Raw genomic sequence first — 21,539 nt, forward strand, 5'->3', positions numbered from 1 at the left:
TAGTTTCGTCAATGAAATAGCTGAAAAATAAGTACAAATGCCCTTCATGGTGTGTCTGTTTGTGGTTCAAGCAAAGTATCAAACCCTAAATGTGCAGTGTGCACAGCATTTTACCTTTAAAAAAAAAAAAGACAGAATAGGTTTGATAATCAAAAAAAGTTTAAATAATCAATAAATTCACTCACTGTTACATCTGCACTACAAAGACATTAAACTTTAAATACCAAATCTGAAAAAGAAATGCATTGATCTTCACATTTCAGAAGCTGAAACCAGCTAATGTGACATGTTGTGCCTGAAAAATGACTAAAATGTCTGTAAAATGACGTGTCGATTAATCTTCTGTTAATCAGCTGATTAATGAATTGATTCAGCGTTCTAGCTCGACATTCACACAGTATTTTTTTTTTTAATATTTACTTTCAATGATCAAAATTTGCTGTTAGTAATCAAGCTATCTACTAATCATTACATCTTTATTACTTACATATTCAGTTAACGTTCACATCTGACAATGAAAAGCATCCAAACTTCACTTTTAAGATGCTAAAACCAGCCAGTGTCACATATAGAGCTTGAAAAATGACTAGGATTAGTCATCAGTTATCAAAATACTTGCTAATTAATCTTCTGTCTGTAGTTGTGTTCAGGGCAAAGCGGGTTTGTGACACTGGGTTTACATGGCGTAGTGCAGGACAGCATGAAGGATACACGTTTTAATAATTGTGCCAATGTGATGCTGAACTGTGCTGCTTCCATCACAGCTACAGAATATGAATAAACTGCAAAATATGTCGTTGGAGATTTGCACATTATAGGGAAATTTCAGTTTGAAGCATTTCTTTGGTCGTAGCTCTGTTGTTGTTCAAACTTACGTATATTTCATACTTAATCTTAATATATATATATTTTTGTTTTAACATGTACTTGAATGTAATTGTTATTCTTCTTTCTTTTCAATGCACAGAATAACTCTCTGCACTTTGATTCATGAGTTTCATCTTCAGCGAGCTGAACGGAAGCAGTGACATCATCATTACAGCTACTACAACTCCCATGAAGCTTTGCTACAAACAGGCTGTCGGCCCCTCATTTCACACATCCAAAACACTGCCATCAGGTAACCGTGGCAACAGGTGGGAGGGTTAAATCTGCTTTTGTTTCCCAAATGAGGTGCTGAAGCGCGCGCGTGTGTGTGTGTGTGTGTGTGTGTGTGTGTGTGTGTGTGTGTGTGTGTGTGTGTGTGTGTGTGTGTGTGTGTGTGTGTATTCCACCCATCCTAAACATCCAGTTTCTGCAGCTGGAAACAGGGACGGAGTTCAATTCCAGCACAGCAACAAAGATACACCAGTAAAAGACCAGTAGTCAACCGCAGTAAGACAAGCAAAATACCGGTAATCAGTCAGTGAAAATATTAGTCATTAACCAGTAAAATTCCACTAATCAATTAGAAATTAAACAGCAAGTAGCCAGTAATACATTAACAAAGGATATGCAAAACACCAGTTAGATGCCATTAATCAACCAGTAAAATACTATTAATCAATCAGTAAGATAAGATAAGATAGACTTTAAAATACCAGCATTAAACCAGTAAACTTCCACTAACAATAGTACTTGTAATTAACCAATAACAGCAAATAACCAGTAATGTGCTAGTAAAGGATATGCAAAACACCAATAAATATCAGTAATCAATCTGTATTTACCCAGTAGTCAATCAGTAAAGTAACAGTGTATAAACCATTATATTAACAATAATCTACCAGAAAAATACCAAAAATTGGTAAAATACCACTAATCAACCAGTATAGTAAGTAATCAATCAATAAGTTACCAATAACTAACCAATAACACTGGTAAAATATTGGTAGAAAAACAAAGAAAAACTGTTATTGACCAGTTCTATATCATGGAAACATCATTAACTGGCCAAACACCAGTAACAAGCGTAGCACCATTAGCACTACTGGGCCACCAACACCACCAGTAACACTCCAGTATCAACAAAATAAACCAGCACACCGGGCTAAACCAACATAAACCCACAAAAACCAGACAAAATCCGGAAAATTCGTCGCAACATGAGTAACACCAGTACAGAACCAGTAAACCAGCATAGAACCAGTGTTTTCACTCCTCTGACCTGTAGCGCTTCAGCGAGGCTCCGTCTCTGTCCGTCCACCAGGACAAAAGGATGAGTTTTCTCCAGCAGGTGGCGCCGCTGTCTGTCCACACCTGAGGACACAGACACACAGTAAGCTTCTTACTGGGAGAACTGGGAGTACAGGTCGCTTTAACCTTTGACAGCAGATATCTGGAATTCAACTACACATCGTCATAATTCTGGACAAAGGACGCTACTTTTACCATTAGAGAAATCTACAATTCAGCTGAACAATATTTGACTGGTTTTATTGACATTATAATGTTGTTGATTGCATCAACTAAACACCGTGTGTCATTCAACTGAGATTTATTTTGTGTGCTTTTCTTTTCAAGGCAGAAAAGTTAGTCAGACAAACTGTCGCTTTTGAATATATTCATTTTGAAAAAGCTATAATGTGAACGAAAACATTAAAAAGCCAAAAACTAAAGAAAATCTGTTTGGAGCAACTTATTTTTTTCGGTGTTTTCAACTTAAAAATGTCATACAGGGTGGGGAAGCAAAAATGTCCTATTGACAAATTTGAATGTCCTGCCCAAATGGTGAGGGTAATCAAAACAATAATTAAAATCAAAGTTCCTTACCTTTAACCAATCTTTTTAGTATTTCTCAGACCTTGGGGCATTGTGAAGTGAGCAAGCAACAAGCAAAACGCAGTAGGGTTTGTGATCTCCTGGATGCCCAAATCCCTCAGAAGGACATTGCCAAGATTGTTGGCATCAGTGAGAGGACCATTCGCCGTATCCAGCATGCCAGACAATCCAGTTTGGGAACCAAGAGATCTCCAGATGGTCCTGGGAGTCTTGGCCTCAGATGGCAATAAGATGCCCCCCTACTTCTTCAAGCCAGATCAGAAAATTGGGGCTTATGTGTACTACAAAGTTCTGAGATACACCGTTTTGCCCTGGCTGAAGGCCACCTACCCTGACAACAACTATGTGTGGCAGCAAAATGGGGCTCCTGCTCACACATCAATCAAGGTCCAAACGTTCTGTGAGTAGAATATGGCGAACTTCTGGCCCAAAGGCATTTGGCCCCTAGCTCACCTGATCTAAACCCCCTGGATTTTTTCTGATGGGGCACCATTGAGTTGAGGACTAATGCCACTCCTCATGCCAATATGGATTTACTTAAGGCTGCATTTGCTTCCCCACCCTGTAAAACTTATAACACTTAAAAATTCCTTTGAAACAACATGGAATCACCAGCTGGAAGAACTTCATTTTTATAAGTAAATGACCTTAAAATTTGTGTTTATGCCGTCTTTCATTAAAAAAAAGTTGGAAATAAAATAGCTTTGCTGAGGTGTGATTGTGGTGGGTTGTGTTGACGTCATAAAGACGGCAATTGCATGAACTTAATATTGTGTGTAATTTAAAATCACAGGTATTGATTGTTGTTTTTCTTTTCAAAGCAAATAAATAAGTTAATTAGACAAAATGTTGCTGTTTTTTTTAAAAGCTACAACAAAAGCCAAAAACTACTGAAGAAAATCCAATTAGAGCAACTTAATTATTTTCAGTGTTTGCAACCTAAACACCTCATATTATTCTATTTAAGTATGAAACAGTTAAAAAATATTTTCAAATAACGTGGAAATTCTAGTTGAAACAACTGGATTTATTTTTTTTTGCTACCAGTCATTAAATAAGTTGTAATCAAAATATCTCTGATTGAAGAGAAAACACGAATCATTCCAACTCAATGTAGTTTATTGGTTAAAAAAATTGGTCAAAAAGATCGATGCAAACTGTTCATCCGGTGCCTGGTTTTACTTAAAATTTTTATATGAATCATTCCTTCATACTTATTTCAATTGGCACGTAAATTTTTCATGCCTGTACTTTGACTAAACTTGTCTGCACTTTAATTCACTTAATTGTGTCTATTTTGTTGGACATCTTTGTCTTTTATGCTTTTATTTTTCTTGTCTTTTGCATTTTTTGTTGTTTTAGTCAGTTTATTGATTGTATTAAAAAAAATTCCACACTTCATCTAATCTTTATCTAATTTTATTCTGCTGTATTTTGTATTTTATTTTTGCCTGTTAAGCACTCTGAATAACTTCTGTGTATGACAATCTGCTACATAAATAAACTTGCTTGCTTGCTTGGATAAAGAGGCTGTTCTCTAATCAAAAATGGGCGCTCCAAACATACACCTGGTTAGAATGATATTCTACTTTCTACGTCTGCAAGTACGTTCCACAAAGTTTGCAAAGATCCCTCCATGGATGTACGAATGCAGCATTACATTTATTGTCAGTGGTGACAATGTGTGAAATACGTAGAAGAACAAAGTCCTCCAAGAGGACGAGACGGTATTAAAATAAGAACAACTACACGTCTGTGGCATCTGACTGCGTCTGTAAGGTATAACTATAACCAAGGCTTTAACACAGTGGAACAACATCCACTCGTGTTCTGCAGAATCCTTAATCAGCTACAGGTAGAGAGCCAGATCTCGAATTAGAGGAAGGTAAAAGGTCACAGTGAGAACCTGCCAAAGTTCCAACATGGCGGTACCTATTTTCCTACCTTCACAGGAGGTGACCTTTATTTTTTGGGTGAGATATTTCATTCACATTCACATCAGTCAGCTCAGCTGTAAAACACATACAACATACTATCCTCTAAAATATTTTTAAAATACTGTATAAATATGCTATAAATTTAAATACAAATTATTCTATAAAATTTACTACGCTGTGAAATATTTAAAAAGTGAGAGTATTTAACCAGAGGGAGGTCAGAGCTCACAGCTCTGAGAACCTGAGACGATTCTAAACTCTGAGAACTTTACAGTACTTGTGAGATTAATTAATTTGTTTTAGTAGAATTATTCCTTCACTAACATTGTAACTCGTGTCTTTCATCGTTACCTATCACCGTGGACACCGTCAGACTATCGGTACCGTCCGTCTGTCCGTCCTGAACCACTCCATCCTGCGCTGCGTTCAGGGACCTGCAGACTGTGAACGCAGCACGGCGGCAGAGCAGCAGCAGAAGCGGTAGCAGCAGCCTCGGTAGCCCGGTCATCCTCTCTGCGTCACCGGCAACAGGTTGTTGCCGTCTGATGTGTGTACGAGGAAACCCCGTCCCGCTCCGGTTACCTCACCATGTCGGAGCACCGGGAGAGGCTCCGCCGGAACTCCATGGCGTTTTCTTACCCGGTGTGACCCACAATAAAGAGCGCGTCAGGACACCGGACCTCAGGCGGGGGAGTGTCCGTTAATTCGGCTCAGTAGTGCAGCAGGCAGCCCGCTAGGTCCTCCGGCCCGGAGCGTTATCTACGTAGCTCCGGTAAAAACTGTTTGTATCGGCCAAAAGTACCGTCAGCTCTAGGTGGGTCCCTGCCAGTTTAGTCCGTCCGTTTGCCGGACAGCTCAGTTTGTCTGCAATGGGATGCCTGAAAGAGACTCATTAACGGAGGACACCGGACCACCCGTGTTTATACCGGGAGTTAACGGAGACGTCATCGAGCTAAGTGAAGCAACCCTGCTAAACAGGGAGTAGGCCGAGAGTGCTGCGAGACAGCCTTCAAAATAAGAGTCACATGAACCTCCGCGGGGTCCGGTCCGGCCCTCAGGGTGTGGAGATTGCGGGGGGCGTTGGCTGCGGATTGTGGATTGGTGGAACTGTGGGTTTGGAATCGTGCTTTGGTCGTGAGGTGCTGGATTCTTCATTGTTCTTTTGTGGCTTTGTGTCTCATTTATGTATTACTTTGTCTCGTTTCGTGTTTCCTTTTTTGCTCGCTTGTGTTTTTTCGTTTTATTTTTGTCATTTTGTATTTTGCTTTTGTCAGTTGTGTAATTTTTTTTCTCATTTTTTGTCTGTAATTCTTTGTCTAATTTTTGGGCTCTTTTTTGATTTGCTTTGTGTCATTTGTCTTATTTTTTGTCATTTTGTTTCAATATAAAAAAAGTCACATGAACGAACTGACATCACAATGATTTATATACAGTAGAAACACACTATAATTATTGTATAAAGCTATATATAATATACAAAAATGATGTAAAATGTACATTCAAATGCATATTAAAATTACTTTGTAAAATATATAAGATATACTGTACACACACATATATATAGTATACTGTAAAACTAAGAATGAATAAACACTTATAAAATAAGCACATCATACAGCAAAAGTAGATCAAATGTCCTGTGACAATATAATATGCACTCTACTTTAAAATATATGATAAATGCTTTAATGGATACATATAAAAGTATACTATACAATAAAAACATAAAACTTTTATAATAGAATATATGAAAAACACACTATGCTAATATATATATATATATATATATATATACTATAGTATAAAACTAAAAAAACTGCTACAGAAAGAAACATGTCAAAATATACTACACTATAAAATGTAATAAAACTACTATAAAGCATACTATACTATACAATTAAATATGCAAAAGTACCAAATAAATAACTAAAATACACTATAAAATATATCAGCTAGTAATTACATGTATAGCATAGAACAGAAAAACTAAGACAGAAAAATATGTAAAAGAATACATACAATACTAAAAAAACATCTTAAAACAACAATATTAAAGTATATCATATCTGAAAATGCATACAAACGAGACAAAAATTACCATACTATGAAATATACAAAATCTGTTTTCCTTACTATATGTTCTGATAAATGTCTTAATGAAAGTTTTTGCTAATTAATGCAAGGCATCTTGAAATTATGTAGATGAGTAATATTTTGGGTTTATTTTTTGCAGGATCATGTGTCTCATATTTTCCTCACACAATTCACACAAATTGTAAAAACTACACTCAGACAAATGGAAAGCTGCAGTAAAACTACTTTGCTTTTGGTCATTACCAGTACACTGTTCTTCTCTAAGTGACTACCCACAGACATCTTTCAGTTTCCTCTCCAGGGCAGAACTATAAACTTGGCTTTTACTTTGAAAAGGATAACTGGATGCAGTGTTAACACACCTGAGTGACTTGAAAATGACACACGCGCGCACACACAGACACGCACACACACAGAGAAGGAATTTCCTCAGTGGATTTAACCTCTTCCTGTCTTCCTAACAGTTGGGCTGATCATTTAGATGCATGATGTGTTTTTGTTGTTTTCAATGTTTTTCTTCATGTAGCAAATGAAAGTATAATTTATATGACAGCTGTCGTATAAAAAGACGCACAGCAGCCATAAAGAAATATAAAGTAACCAGTAACACAAATACACACAAAACAAAGCAGGAGACAAAAGGACCACAAAGAGACACAAAAGTACCACTAAGAGAAAAAAAACACAAAATGATCACCAAAATGAGCAAAATGATCACATGACAACAGAGACAACACAAACACAGACAAAATGACCACAAAGAGCCACAAACCAACCACAATGAGACACAAAACGACCACACACAGACAACAACTACAAAGCAATTCAAAAGCACCACAAAGAGTCATCAAATGACCACAAAAAGACACAAAACAAACACAAAGAGACAAGACGGCCGTACAGACAAGCCAAACAACTAGAATGAGACAAAAAATTATTACAAGGACACACAAAACTACCACAAACTGACAAAAAATGAGAACACATACACACAACATTCCTACAGAGAAACAGAAATTGACCACAAAGAGACACAGAAGCACTACTAAGAGAAAAAAACCCACTAAATGTTCACTAAATGAGCAAAATGACCACATAACAACAGAGACCCAACACAAACACAGACAAAACCACAGCAAAGAGACACAAACTGTCCACAAGAATCATAAAAGAGAGCACGAAATGACTTAAACGAACCACAAAAAGACCATAAAGCCTTCAACAGTGATGTCACAGCAGCATGAAGACTAAAGTTCTGCCTTTGACTTGTTTCAAACTGAATTTTTAGTTTGGAATCGGTGTGTTGATGAATAAAATTTGAATTAATGTACAGTAAGTTCAAATCAGTGTTTGGCCCACATGGCAGGCTGGCAGCTGAATAATTAGCACATTGAGGAGGATTACAGGTCAGAGAGGTTGGAAACAGTTCAGTGAGAGGAGTGCTAATGTAAACTGATCCAGCATCAGCTCGTACATCAGATTAAAGCTGTGAATGAAGCTGCACGTGCCGCTGCTCAGGATCAGCTGGTTACATAACTCAGCCGGATGTAATAGGATCCTGTGATCACACACAGCGCTGTATATTATTTACACTTGCGACTGAATTGTGTCTTTATTAGCAGCTCAGCTTGATCCAGCTGCAATTGGATTAATTGTATAAATGCTTTAATAACTGATAATGCGATGATAAAAAAGAATTGTCAGCAACATAACTGTTATTTTATAGATGCACAAATCTGACACAAATAGACTCAAAGTGACCGCAAAATGATCACAAAAGACACAAAATTATAACACAGACATAAAAAATTACACTAGAAAGACAGAAAACAACCACGAAAAGATGCAAAATGCCCACAAGAAACACAAAATAACCACAAAGAGACACAACACGATACCAAACTGAAACTAAATGATGACAATGACACACACAGTTACCACAAAGAGTCACAAAATGATACCAAAGAGTAGAGATTTTTGGTAGATATCATCAGTAATTTACCAAAACAGGAAAAAAAACTGTAAAAACAACAGTAAATTGTATTAAAAAAATAATATACATTTTAAACATTGTTTTTTAGATAATGTTAATTTAATGTGTTTTTGTGGGAGTCTTGCATTTTTATGGTGTCCGTCTCTGTTCTTCGGTGGACCGCTGTCTAACTGCTGGTGTAGTGCGTCTCCTCCGAGTCTGATACACTTCCTGTCTGTGATGTCAACAGAGACGGCGCCAACACCTGACCAGCTGCTGAAACACCTGCAGACACACAGCAGGGAAAATGAACACAAAGACGACAGCAGCAAAAGACAGAAGATCGATGAGACCAATGGTTCTTAATAGGCAAAACATCTCACATGTTAGATCAGAACCGTCTAAAATACAAAAACCTGTTTTACTTCAACACACTGTAAAAAATTAACATTTGAAAATGACTTAATACAAATTTTTAAAAAACAATTTACTGTTATTTTATTGATTTTCTCTGTTTTGTTAATTACAGATATGTACTAAAATCACAGCCCATGCAGAAAGGAAAAATGTAATTTTACAAATAGTAATTTGTTCTGCTGCATTGTTTTACTGTATTTAATTAAGCAAAATAACTGTTATTTTATAGATGCACAAAGCTGCTAACAAATAGACTCAAAGTGACAACAAAATTAGCACAAAATTATACCAAATACACATAAAAAAGTTCTAAAAAGACACGAAACAGCCACAAAATGATGCAAAATGCCCACAAGAAACACAAAATGACCACACAGAGACACAGAATGATGATAAAGAAATGCAATATGACCACAAAAGACACAAAATTGCAGTTCTCTCTCATGTTGATCCTGATGCTGCAGGTATTTAATGAAATCAGAGGAAATAGTCCTCAACACTTGGAAGCAACAAACTAAACTTCAGTTCCTTGGAGGGGCTGCTGCAGGTTGACAGATTAAAGGGATATTTACAGCGACCCAGAATAAACCAGAGATCAGCTCACCGTCCTGCGCTTCTGTCCTCTATTCGCAGTGTGTTTACTGTCAGCGGAGGAAATCCGTCTCTGGATCTGCAGGTTGTAGAGAAACAGGACTCGCTTCTTCTCCCTCTGAACAGAAAGACAGACATAGGAGCTTATATTTTACCTGCATGGTGTTCGTATTTCTGCAGAGTAGTAAAGGCTGAAAAAGAGACAATAACTGAATTTTAGTTTAGACTTGATCAGAGAACTTTAAATAAAAGAAAACATCCAATCAGAGTCAGAGATTAGCACCAATCAGCAGCCGGATTCTGATAACATGACAGCAGCCAGTAGATTTCAGACACAAAATAATGGTGTACTACTGAATGACTGGTACTTGGATCACAAAGAAACACAAACTAACCACAAAAAATGCATAATGACCACACAGCAAAGCAAAATGACAATAAATAGACACAAAATGTCTTTGAAGAGACACACAACGGCCACAAAGAGACATAAAATAAACCACAAAGAGACACAAAAACTCAAAAAATCAACACAAATAAGTACAAAACTACCAGAGACACACGAAACTTGTATGAAAACACTCAAAATGTCCACACAGAGTCACCAACAGACAAATTATTACCACAAAGAGACACAAAATGACCACTTGTTTTTGTAATTTTGTCAATGCAAAACAAACAAAACCAAAAAAATTTTTTTTGTTTTATTTGCGTGTTGGTTTGTGTTTCATTTTGGTCATTTTGTGTCTTGTTTTGGTCTGGATTTTGTTGTTCTCCGTCTCACTTGTATCGTTTTGTCATCTCATTTTTCTAGTTTTTGTCATTTTGTTTCCCATGTTTCTCATTGCGTGTCTTGTTTTGGTTGGTCTCATTTGTGTCATTGCCTCTGGTCTTTGTGATTTTGTGTGTCATTTTTGTCGTTTTGTGTCTCTTTTCAGAAATGTCACCCTTTAGTTAAGATGTTGCTCATAGACTGAGTTCAAGTGTCAAAAGAAAAACCTGTAAGTCTTTTCCTTCAGGTTTCCTTAAAATACTCACTTAAGTATAGGTTTTCTCCTTATCTTAGTTGAATATTTATCCAATCTCTGTATTTGCCAAAATTGTGAGATGACAAAAGGCATTAGAAATGTGTTTTATGAATTCAAAGTTAGAAACTGTATAATTTTATAGCTGTAATATCTCTTTGAGCGCAGTAAATGTCTTCAGGTTTTTCCTCAGATAAGGATGATGTCTTAAAGGAAAAGTAAATCCCTCAGCTATGGAATAATTAAGCTTTCAGTGTCAGACTTAAAAAGAAAGCTTGAGCTGTTGTTGTGCCGCTGGCCGATGCTGATCGATCAGTCCATGTTAATCAATAAATATGTTTTCATGCTGAGCAGCTGAATGTGAATCCACAGAACTCTCTCTCTCAGCTTGTGTGAATGTCTCTCGACCACGGTTCGTAATGCTCTTACATTAATCTGCTCTCAGATCAGATTTACTGCAGCTCATAGGGTTTAAACACAATGTGTGTGTGTGTGTGTGTGTGTTAATGAGATTGAGGTGTTTGCTTCTTCATCACTTCTGAAAACGAGGTGACGTCACAGCAAGCGGCATACACTCAAATCCAAAGACGTGTGTGTGTGTGTGTACTTGTTTCTGCTATACCGGTGGGGACTTTGACCTGACTATTTGCTATAAAGGTGGGGACTTGTCTTACGGTGGGGACCTAAAATGAGGTCCCCACGGGTGGCAACACCGTTTTCTTGGCCATATTGTTGTTAATAAAAAATGTAAAAGTGCAAAAACGTTTGTTTAGGGTTAGGCATTGATTTGGTGATGGTTAAGGTTAGGGTTAGGGTAAGGGTTAGGAGTTAGATATGAATGGGAGTCAATGGTAAGTCCCCACCGGTATAGAAAAACAAACGTGTGTGTGTGTGTGTGTGTGTGTGTGTGTGTGTGTGTGTGTGTGTGTGTGTGTGTGTGTCTGTGTGTCTGTGTGTGTCTGTGTCTGTGTGTGTGTGTACAATGCAAGTACTACTGTTCTTCCTGCAAGTACTACTATTGTTACTGCGACTAATCCTGCTGCTGCTGTAGCCTCGTCTGACAGTGCAGTACATTCCATTCATACTTCTTTAAATCCTGTTTTCTTGTTTTGTTTACTCACAGTAAGAACAACAAAATGAATTATTAAAGGTGGAAACAAACAAATAAATAATCAAACATGTGCACTGTACAAAAAAACTGTCAGTTTTGAATACTTGTGATGTTGCACTTACAGTATGTACACGCATGTGTGTATATGTGTTTGTAAATGTGGGTGTTGTATGTACAGGTTTGTGTACCTGTGGGCATTGTGTGTATATATTTGTGTTCCGGTGTGTGTTGTGTGTACAGATTTGTGTATTTGTGGGTGTTGTATGTACAGATTTGTGTACCAGTGGGTGTTGTGTGTATATATTTGTGTTCCTGTGGGTGTTGTGTGTACAGGTTTGTGTATTTGTGGGTGTTGTATGTACAGATTTGTGCACCTTTGGGTAGTAGAAGGCGGTGATGACGCGTCGCAGGCGGTTGCTGTAAACCTGAAGACAGCTGAGCAGCAGCAGCAGCGCAACACAACAAGCACAGCTGATGTACACACCGGAGGAGAGGGAAGACGGGGGAGACATACACACTGAGGGGGAGGAGACGGGAGAAAGGGGGAGGAACTTATATTTCATTACTTTGAACTGTTACATTTAACAAAGGGGACAAAGTGTCACCACAAAAAACAACCTCGTTTTATTGGTTGTTCTTCACCAGTTTCGTTGTTGAATCTCACTGCTGCACTTTGTTGCAATACATATAGAATATGAATATATAAAATAAATATTATATAAAATACAATATAATTTTTTATCATTTGTAAATCCTTTCCATCTATGTTTATGTCCTTTAGCATCTGGATAACTGCTTGATGTTTTATTGCATCAAAAACTTTGGTGTAATCAATGAAACTCATGGTTAAGTGTTGTTGTCAGATCCACATCAAGCCTGCGCATTAATGTGAACGTTCACATACATTATACCAGGTTACAGGTGAATCCTGTGTGACTCACCGCTGTTGTCAGTGGTGACGTCGAGGCTGGATGAGCTGTTGAAGGCTGAAACCATCGTTCTCAGGAGGCGGCCCATGATGGTGTCTCCGTCCACTCTGAAGTCCACCTGGTGGCTACCTGCAGAGAAAGGAGCATTTCTGAAGAGCTGCTTTTCTCTGTCAAAGAATCTGATGATAACCTGAATTCACAGAGTGTTAGTATAAAATACACAGTAATATTTATTAGCAATTTAGAATTCGCATGCTAGCACATGCAGATGAAGAAAAAGTGAAAATTAGGCCTTCTCTTCATATTTATCCAAGTTTTAAAAAATCTAAATAATAATAATTTCGCATCTTTACTTGCAGACGACATTTTACGTTTACATATTTGATTGAAATGCGTCACAATCACTGCTCCAAGTCGCAAACACTGTCACAGTTTTCAAAGTTTTCACAGCAGGAACATGTAAAATAAACTCTACAAATGAACAACACTACAGGCCGAACATTTGGAAGCAACTTCAAGTTTCTGTTCACAGTGTCTTTCTCAAAAAACCAGAAGGAATTATGTAGACTTTGGGATGTATTTACGGCGGGATCAAACTTTGCTTTCATTGATATGCACCATTTCCCTCAGTTTACCTTTAGGAATACATTGAAGTTACCAGACAATTGGTGAATAAACGTTAAAAAAAGAAAAGAAGGGGTTAGTTTTAGGGTTGAGAGGATTTGTAAGAGCCACAACTTCAATGCAAAAGTAAAAAAACAAAAAACAAATCACAGCTTGCATTATTCACTTTAGCTCTTTGGCTTTGAGAGTTTACATACAAAAATTCCAATAAATCTCAACTGTGTCCATATCGCTGGAACTACCAAACTTTTGGTGAAAATATTAGTTTGACTTTGCAGAACGTTCTCTGGACATTATGGCTGGGTGGTGTGTGTTTGTGTGTTTACTGGTCAGGTTAAAATGGGAGATGGTGTGTCTGCTGACGATGTCCAGAACGTGGAATAGAGAGAAGTCGACGGCCAGCAGGATGACGGACAGCAGAGAGACGAACATCACCTGGAACAAACCTGACATCTGACAACACACAGAACTTCACATTTACTTCACACAGAACCTCCAGCTTGAGGCGTCATGATGTCCAGGTGTTGATGAATAAAGGTCGTTCCATTTTAAATCATTACATTTTAAGAACAATGTCCGATTTGTCTGAAATTAGTAAAGCATAAAATGTGGATATTATTGAAAAAAGGTGTGAGATTTTAGCTTGATATATTAAATTTGACCTACTTTCAGCAGGTTTTTATTTGAACGTTGAAATTTGAGGCTGTTTGAGCAACAAAATCTCAGGAACTTTTTGAGATAAAAGCCTGAAATATTCACTGTTACCTCACAGCATTAGACTCATTCAGAATCTCAATATTGTACAAGCTGATAAAATAATCTCTGATAATGGGTGAGTTGAAATCTGAAAAAATGCATGTAAGTCATTATGAAAAGTCCTGTCTTTAACCTCATATTAACAAAAAGTCAAACAGTGATATATTCTGAAACAAATGTGTCACAACAGTCCAAAACAAAACACAGAATAGTTTTTATGATGAGATACTTGATCACAAAAAACTTTACAAGTTGTTGAAGTTGTATAAAGGACTGAGCAGGTGTAACAAGTCGTACCACAAAAACACGAGTTCTACAGTTTCAAAGGGGTTCTCCAAATATAACTGAGAAATTACATGTTTTATAATGGGTATATTTGTCACTTTCAGGCCCCAAACTGCAGGCTGGAGCTACAGATGAAACAGTTGCATATGATGCTAACTGAATTCATAAACTTATTGAAGAGACTCTTGAAACTCTTCAGCAGTTCCTTTAAATATATATGTTCTCACAATTTAGCTTTCTTTCACAATAGAATATTTTTGAGGTCATTCTTCTGGAAGAGTATTTTTTCCATGTCGTAAAGCGGATAAAGTCATAAACTCAAAAACATCTCCGTTATGACCAAATCTGTAGCTGCAGTGTTGTTGAACGCACCACTTGTTGCAGCTCTTCGGTATGGATTTTCAGACTCCAGGGGTAGATGAACTCTTTTTTCTCAGATTTTTTCAGAGGCAGCAAGAAGCGCTTCCCCTGAACACAGAACAGAAGATCAGATTGTGAGCGTGTGGTGGTGATGACGATGAAGAGGATGAAGCGGATGAATTAAGAGGATCGTACTGCTTTCCTCCTGCGGGCGTCGATCTGCCTGAAGTAGGTGGTGATGTAGGTGTTGTCGAAATCAATGTCCCTCATGTAAGATCTCAGGTAACCGATTGCCCTGAAGAGGAGGAGGAGCATACGTTAACGTTGACAACTTTACCCACAACGTACAACATTCTCGTAAAGTGATATATCAACAAAAGTGGAACATTCTCCCTACAACGCTCAGAGAACTAAAACCAACACTCAAAAAATGTACTCCACAATGTTACATGATAACAAAGGAAGAACGTTCTCAGTGCAGCATTCAGTTTTGGCATAACAGTATAACAATGTTATCATCAGATATTTAGAACGTATTCAGTGCTGCCTTGAGGAAGAAGATTCTAGGAACTACAACAAGAAGAAATTTGCAGAACTTTCTCGAAGCACATTGGTGGAGTAAAAAATTCTACTTGGGGAACATGTGACTGTTAGTAAGATAACATGGTGATGAAAGTGTGAATCTTACTGGGTGATGATGGTGATGAAGGTGAAGGAGAGCAGCAGCCGCAGAACGTTGAACACTTGTTCCATCGCTGCCGTCAGGTCATTGAAGGATCTTTTTACAGCCTGAGTGAAGTCATCTGCTGGCAGAGCTCCATCCAGCACTGCCTGCTCCTCATGCTCCTGTAGGACGTCACGCAGAGGACTGATTAAACTCAACGTTCAGTTCTGAAGGAGCTGTTAGGAGACAGATGGTTTAGTTCTGACCTCCACAGTGAGCTCAGCGATGAACTCTCTGGAGAGCTGGTTGACTGAAGAGTTCAGCTGATCGAACAGCTGACCGAAGTTTCCCTCCACAGGAATGTGCTCTCTGCACCATGGAGTCATAACTGAAGAAGAAGAAGAAGAAGAAAAGAAAAGAAAAAGAAGAAGAAGAATGCTTTAGAAGTTAATACTTATGTATGTTATGTGACAATTGGCATACGCTTGTCTTTCTGTGCACAACATCACTCAAAAACAGAATAACGGAAACTGAGCATATTGAACATACTAAGCATATTTAATAAATTGAATATATTGATCTTATTGAACATATTTAATATACTGAACATCTTGAACATGTTCAACATGCTGGATATATTGAACAAACTGAGCATATTGAACATACTGAATATATTTATTATACTCATACTGAACGTATCAAACATATTGAACCTTTTGAACATACTAAACATATTAAGCATAGTGGACATTTGAACATTTTGAACACACTTAACATATTGAATATATTCAACATACTGAACATATGACTTCGACCTGGACAACCTCTCACCTCTCATGACGTCACACAGGAAGTGGAACTTCATGGGGATACAGAGGATGTGGTTGATGACGGGGACAGGTATCGCCTCCAAACAAGCCTCCCACCTGCTGCTGAACCAGTCAGCACAGCGCTGGATGCCCTGGTTCATCACACCTGGACGCCACACACAAGCATCAAGGCAGACTTATTCAGCACAGAAAAACAACAGAGCACAGAAAATATGTGCAGGGAGAAGAAAATGGTGAAAAAGGCCAAGCGCTAAAATGTAACAGAGATGAAGTGAGGTTCTATCAAGAAAGATTTCTTGTAAAAACAGAATTAATTGATAAAAATAATGTCACAACATTTCTATTTGTTGTAATTCTGGGTTTTGAAAAATAAGAACACAGTTTTGTGTTATATTTTGGTCATTTTGCAACTTTTTGTGGTCGGTGTCCAATTTGTTCAGGTTGTTTTGCATCATTTTGGTTGTAACTTTATGAGGTCATTATGAATCACATTTTGTTGCTTTACAGCTTTTTGTGGTAATTTTGACTCCCATGTTGGCCAGTTTACTTCTTTTTGTGGTTATTTTGCAACTTTTGTGGTTGTGGTTGTTGACTGACAAGGCCAAACATTCCCGACAGTACAAATGTTCTTTGGAACATTTTCACATCATCATGAAATATCATGGGTGATCCAATCTGATTTAATTGGCAGTGTCCCTGCAGATAAAGTGCTGCTGTGTTTAAAGCAAAAGAAAGCAAACAAACACTGAGAGATTCTGACATTCTGGGACATTTTTCACAGATTGTTGAGCTGATATCATAATGTGACCTGAAGCATTTTGTAATAAATTCAGAAGAAATACAAAACAGAAGCAACATTTGGACCCCACTTCTGTGGGTACTTTTTGCTTTTAGTTTCTGAAAGTTGTACACGGTTCTGTATTTATTTCTTTTAAATCTTGACTCACGGTCGCACTGCAAGACGGTCTTGGCGGCGAACTGTTCCTGTGTGCTGTTAGTGCTGTTGCTTGGTTCGAATCGATCGTACCCATATTGAAGGACGATTTCATCCCTGATGGACTGAAACTTCTGGTTGACACTCAGAGTCTCTGACTCAAACTCAGCTTTATCATTCTGGAAGAGAAATGGATCAGTGCTGGATCTGCAATGCATTGTTTTTAGTCTTTCCAGACATTTGACTGAAAAATTTAGTAGTTTGTCGTCACATCAGCAGCAAGCATGCTCATAATTATTAGATGGACTCCAAACTAGAACTTCTACACCCCAAAATGTTCTAAGAAAGTTCTACTAATATTTTCAACTGGAAGTTTTCTTTTAGTTCCCAGAATGTTTTTCTTAAATGCAACATAACTAAAGATGCTCTAAAAATATTTGGTCATACATTGCTACACCATTCTGCTCCAACGACATCCGCAAAAACATCTTTAGAACATTACAGGCACAATGCTCCACCTTCATCACATTACATGGACATCTTACAAAGAACGTTCCGCCAACAGAAATCTTGATTACATCAATGTTTTCCAAATGTTGCATTAAAACATCCTTTCTTTGCTATCACTGGGGAAGCGTTGTGTAAAACAATGATCTGGAATGGGTTCCCTCAACAAGAAGTAGAACAGAAAGCATTCTGTGATCTGATCATGTTTTTCAGTTGTTATTGTGGAACATTGGGAGGACGTTGTGTAGAAGAATGTTCTATAACGTACTACCTCAGCAACGTCCCCACAACGTTCTCAGAGCATTGCAGGAAGAATGTTCCATCTTTGTTAATTTGTCACATTACCAGGACATTTTCATTAGAATCATCTGAGACACTGAAACGTCTGTAAAACATTTTGTGAATGTTGATTTCAGAACGTTCCTCCTTTGTTATCGTGGAACATCGTCTGTGTTTTTCCAGTGTTACAGCTAAAAGTCTTAGTTAATGCTTACCTGTAGAGGAACATTGTTTGAAAAGATAAATATCTTTAAAAATTGCTTTGAATATTAGAACTTGTAGGTAATGTTAGCTGATGTTGCAGAAACGCTCCCTGTCAGCTGCGTTATGATATTCATGGTCCCCTGAAGATAAACCCAACTGACTTCAGTAATCATCACACTTCATGCAGCATCACCATCAGATTAAAATCTTCTCTTATCCAAACTGTAAAATCTCCAAGTGGTGGTGCAGACCTTCATTCTCCCCTCAGGAGGAACTTTAATAACTTTGGTCATTATTTAAAAGATGATTTTCGACCAAAGGAATTACTGCCACTTCCGCTCTGTGACACTGCGTTGTCTAATCTGAAGAAACGGTTCAGAACTGGTTCTATACCTGCACAGAGAATGAACACAAACTGCTGCTCCTCTCACCATGAGCTCCTGAGTGACGAGTATGAACGGTTTGACGGCTTCTCTCCACAGCAACCTGCCGTGATGAAGTTGCAGATCTAAGTTACAGCTCAGAGTCAAGGCGGCCGACTCTGCGTTACGTCGGATGTTTGAAATTGGTCCTGTAACAGCATCACAAACACCACATGACACAATATTTTACATCCTTTTGTGGTTGTTTCACGTCATGTTTTGGTTGTTTTACATCTTTCTGTAGCATTTTACATCTTTTTATGGTGCATGTGCAACCTTTTGTGGTTGTGTGTTTTAAACTTTTAGTTGTCGTTTTGCATCACATTTTGGCTGTTTTGCCACTTTTTGGATGTGTTCTGTAATTTTTTTATTATGCATTACATGATGGTTGTTTTACATGTTTTTGTGGTTCTTTTACAACCATTTGTTATAATTTTCCACGACATTTTGGGCTTTTTGCCACTTTTCATAGTTATTTTACATCTCTGCGTGGTTGCTTTGCATTGCATGTTGTTTGTTTTACATCTTTTTGTGGTTCTTCTTCATCATTTTTCAGTTGCTTTGTTACTTTTGTGGCTCCTTTGCAACTTTTTGTGGTTGCTGGAACTTTTGTTATGATTTTGCATTACATTTTGGGATTTTTGCCACTTTTTACATCTTTTCGTAGTTGTTATGCAACTTTTTGTGCTCATTTTCCATCTATGTGTGGTTGTTTTTCAACTTTTTGTTATTTTGCATTACTGTTGGTTGTTATATGCTATTTAGTGGTTGTTCTGCATCACATTTTGGTCATTTTGAAAATTTGTGTGATTGCTTTGCAGCTTTAGCGGCTGTTGTGCATCTTATTTTGATAATTTTGGAGCTTTGTAGTGTTTTTGATATTTTATGGTTGTTTTACAATCTTTTCTGATCATTTTGCATCACGTTAACTTGCTTTTTGTTACTTCTGACCATTTGATGAAAAAAATGTCTGCAATGCCTGACTATATGAAAGCACAAAACTAGTTAAAGGAATGTACATTCCTAATTATATCATTTTGATCAAGCCTCTTTGGAAGCAGCCAGAATTCCCTTTGCACCAAAAGGATACAATTATTCAGGTTTGGAGGAGCAAAATTAATTCACAGTTCATGTCCATAAATATATGTTAGAAAGAGCTAAAGGATTAATTGTAATATCATCCAATGATTGTGTCTAAAAGCATATTTAACGACCTACACAGGAATGAATACTGATTTACATTTATTTTTCTCTAAAGGTTTGTTGAAATCCATCCTGTAGATAAACACATGCTGTAAATCACTTGTTGATTTTTTAGCAGAAAGCAGTGATGCTCGGCTTCAACCTCAGCAGCACAGTGACATCTGCTGGTTTGAAAATGTAATTAGTGGAAAACATCACTGATTTTAAGCCTCTGAACTCTCAGCAGTTTCTGGGTGTTGTTAAAAAAATTCAAGACTGTTGGCTTAATTTTCACTGCATTATAAAGTCCTGAACTTCTATGGAAATAGCACAATGATTAAATTATTTTTTCTTTTGTCATACATCGTCATAGGATATCTTTGGGGTTTGGGTCTTTGGGGCAAAAAAAAAAAAAAAGTTTGTTTTAGTTCTTCATGTTTAGAGACCAAACCAAGCCACCGATTAATTGGAGTAATTGATGCTGCAATTGATCCTCAGGTGCAGGTGTGTGTGTGTGTTTTCAGTGTGTGTTTTCACCTGTGTACAGCACAGACAGGATCAGTAGCATCAGGTAAGACCGGCCGCGAGAGCCGAGCATGCTGGGAAACATGAGGAGAATCGAACACCTGAAGTACGGAGACAATGCTCCACCAGCGGCACACACAGCTGGAACACATGTACACACACAAAAACACACTTCAGTGGGTTCGCCACATGTCTTTAACGTGTTACAGAGAACATACGTGTGTGTAACGTTTCCTCACCGACAAATACACATCCTACTGTCAGCTTCAGGTCAGAGGTCAGCGGCAGGTTGTGGGCAATGCACAGAAACAGACCTGAGGACAGGAGACACTGATCAATATCTAATTATTGATCTTTTCTCAAGTGAGATTCTTTTTACACAACTATATTTATTAGAGTTAGTCCATCTAGTGCTACCAAAAGCAACCAAATGATCGTTTAGCAGCTCCTATTTGTCGTGCAGCTGTACATATATAAACAGTTGTTACTGAATTACTGTGACATTGAAGAAAACCTTTAAATATGCAGATTCTCCGGCAGGTTCTGCAGCAGCTTTCTCTCGGTTTTCAAAATGGAGTTGTGGAAGTTTGTTTGTCTTCTTGAATGTTTTCTAATATTCTCTAATGTCCTCTAAAGGTTATTTGTGAGCTGATGTTACCTGAACCGCTCAGAGCTCCAAACAGCGCTCTGAGGACCAGGTGAGTCACCGGAAACTCCTCTGATTGGCTGAAGAGGAATCGGTGGACGACTGGAGGCAGGCAGGTCAGAACCAACCTCTGCACAGCTGGAAGAAGCACACACAGCTGGATCAGCTCTGAGAACAGCTGGGGGTCACAGATACATGCAGGGTCCTAAAAAACTATTGAAAGTCAGCTTGTTGTTCAGCAAACTTACTGCTGTGAGGAGGTGAACATGTCTGCTGCTCAGTGGGAACCATTATCAGTTAAAAGTCTCCTTCAACCTCATATGTACTCGTTATTCTTAAAATGAAGAGCTACAGTTAGAAACCTGCTGCTGTTTGACAGTTGGAGCTTCTGGAGGCTTCAGTTGTTGGCATCACGTTTCCATGGTTTCCAGCTAACTGATTTATGTCAGTGGTTTTTGAGTGGTTTCTTTTACTGTCAAAATGTA

General features: G+C 37.9%; 2 protein-coding genes across 4 annotated transcripts in view; both read right to left on the bottom strand.

Moving 5' to 3' along the window:
• adam15 (ADAM metallopeptidase domain 15) overlaps window positions 1–5,769 on the bottom strand; it is a 40,233-nt gene extending 34,464 nt beyond the window's left edge. The window contains exons 1-2 of one of the 3 annotated variants that reach the window (XM_051956778.1): window positions 5,049–5,769; window positions 2,147–2,238 (exon numbers count right to left, since the gene is read on the bottom strand). In XM_051956778.1, coding sequence (XP_051812738.1) covers window positions 2,147–2,238; window positions 5,049–5,205 — 249 coding nt within the window. In that variant the 5' untranslated portion in view covers window positions 5,206–5,769. The remainder of the gene's footprint in view (window positions 1–2,146; window positions 2,239–5,048) is intronic. The other 2 variants (XM_051956777.1, XM_051956776.1) reach the window with 2 other exon arrangements.
• A 1,780-nt stretch (window positions 5,770–7,549) lies between these two features.
• On the bottom strand, window positions 7,550–21,345 carry dcst1 (DC-STAMP domain containing 1). Its single transcript, XM_022216606.2, has 16 exons — window positions 21,303–21,345; window positions 21,067–21,192; window positions 20,648–20,722; window positions 20,421–20,549; window positions 18,711–18,850; window positions 17,303–17,468; window positions 16,357–16,500; window positions 15,792–15,913; window positions 15,550–15,707; window positions 15,057–15,156; window positions 14,874–14,969; window positions 13,787–13,913; window positions 12,849–12,965; window positions 12,282–12,424; window positions 9,785–9,889; window positions 7,550–9,048 (listed from the first exon to the last, which is right to left on the bottom strand). Exons 1-16 carry the CDS (start codon window positions 21,343–21,345, stop codon window positions 9,007–9,009), a joined length of 1,833 nt encoding a protein of 610 aa, XP_022072298.2. The 3' UTR covers window positions 7,550–9,006.
• Between the last annotated feature and the right edge of the window lie 194 nt (window positions 21,346–21,539).

This window comes from Acanthochromis polyacanthus, chromosome 12 (assembly GCF_021347895.1).
Source record: "Acanthochromis polyacanthus isolate Apoly-LR-REF ecotype Palm Island chromosome 12, KAUST_Apoly_ChrSc, whole genome shotgun sequence".
Taxonomy (NCBI): domain Eukaryota; kingdom Metazoa; phylum Chordata; class Actinopteri; family Pomacentridae; genus Acanthochromis; species Acanthochromis polyacanthus.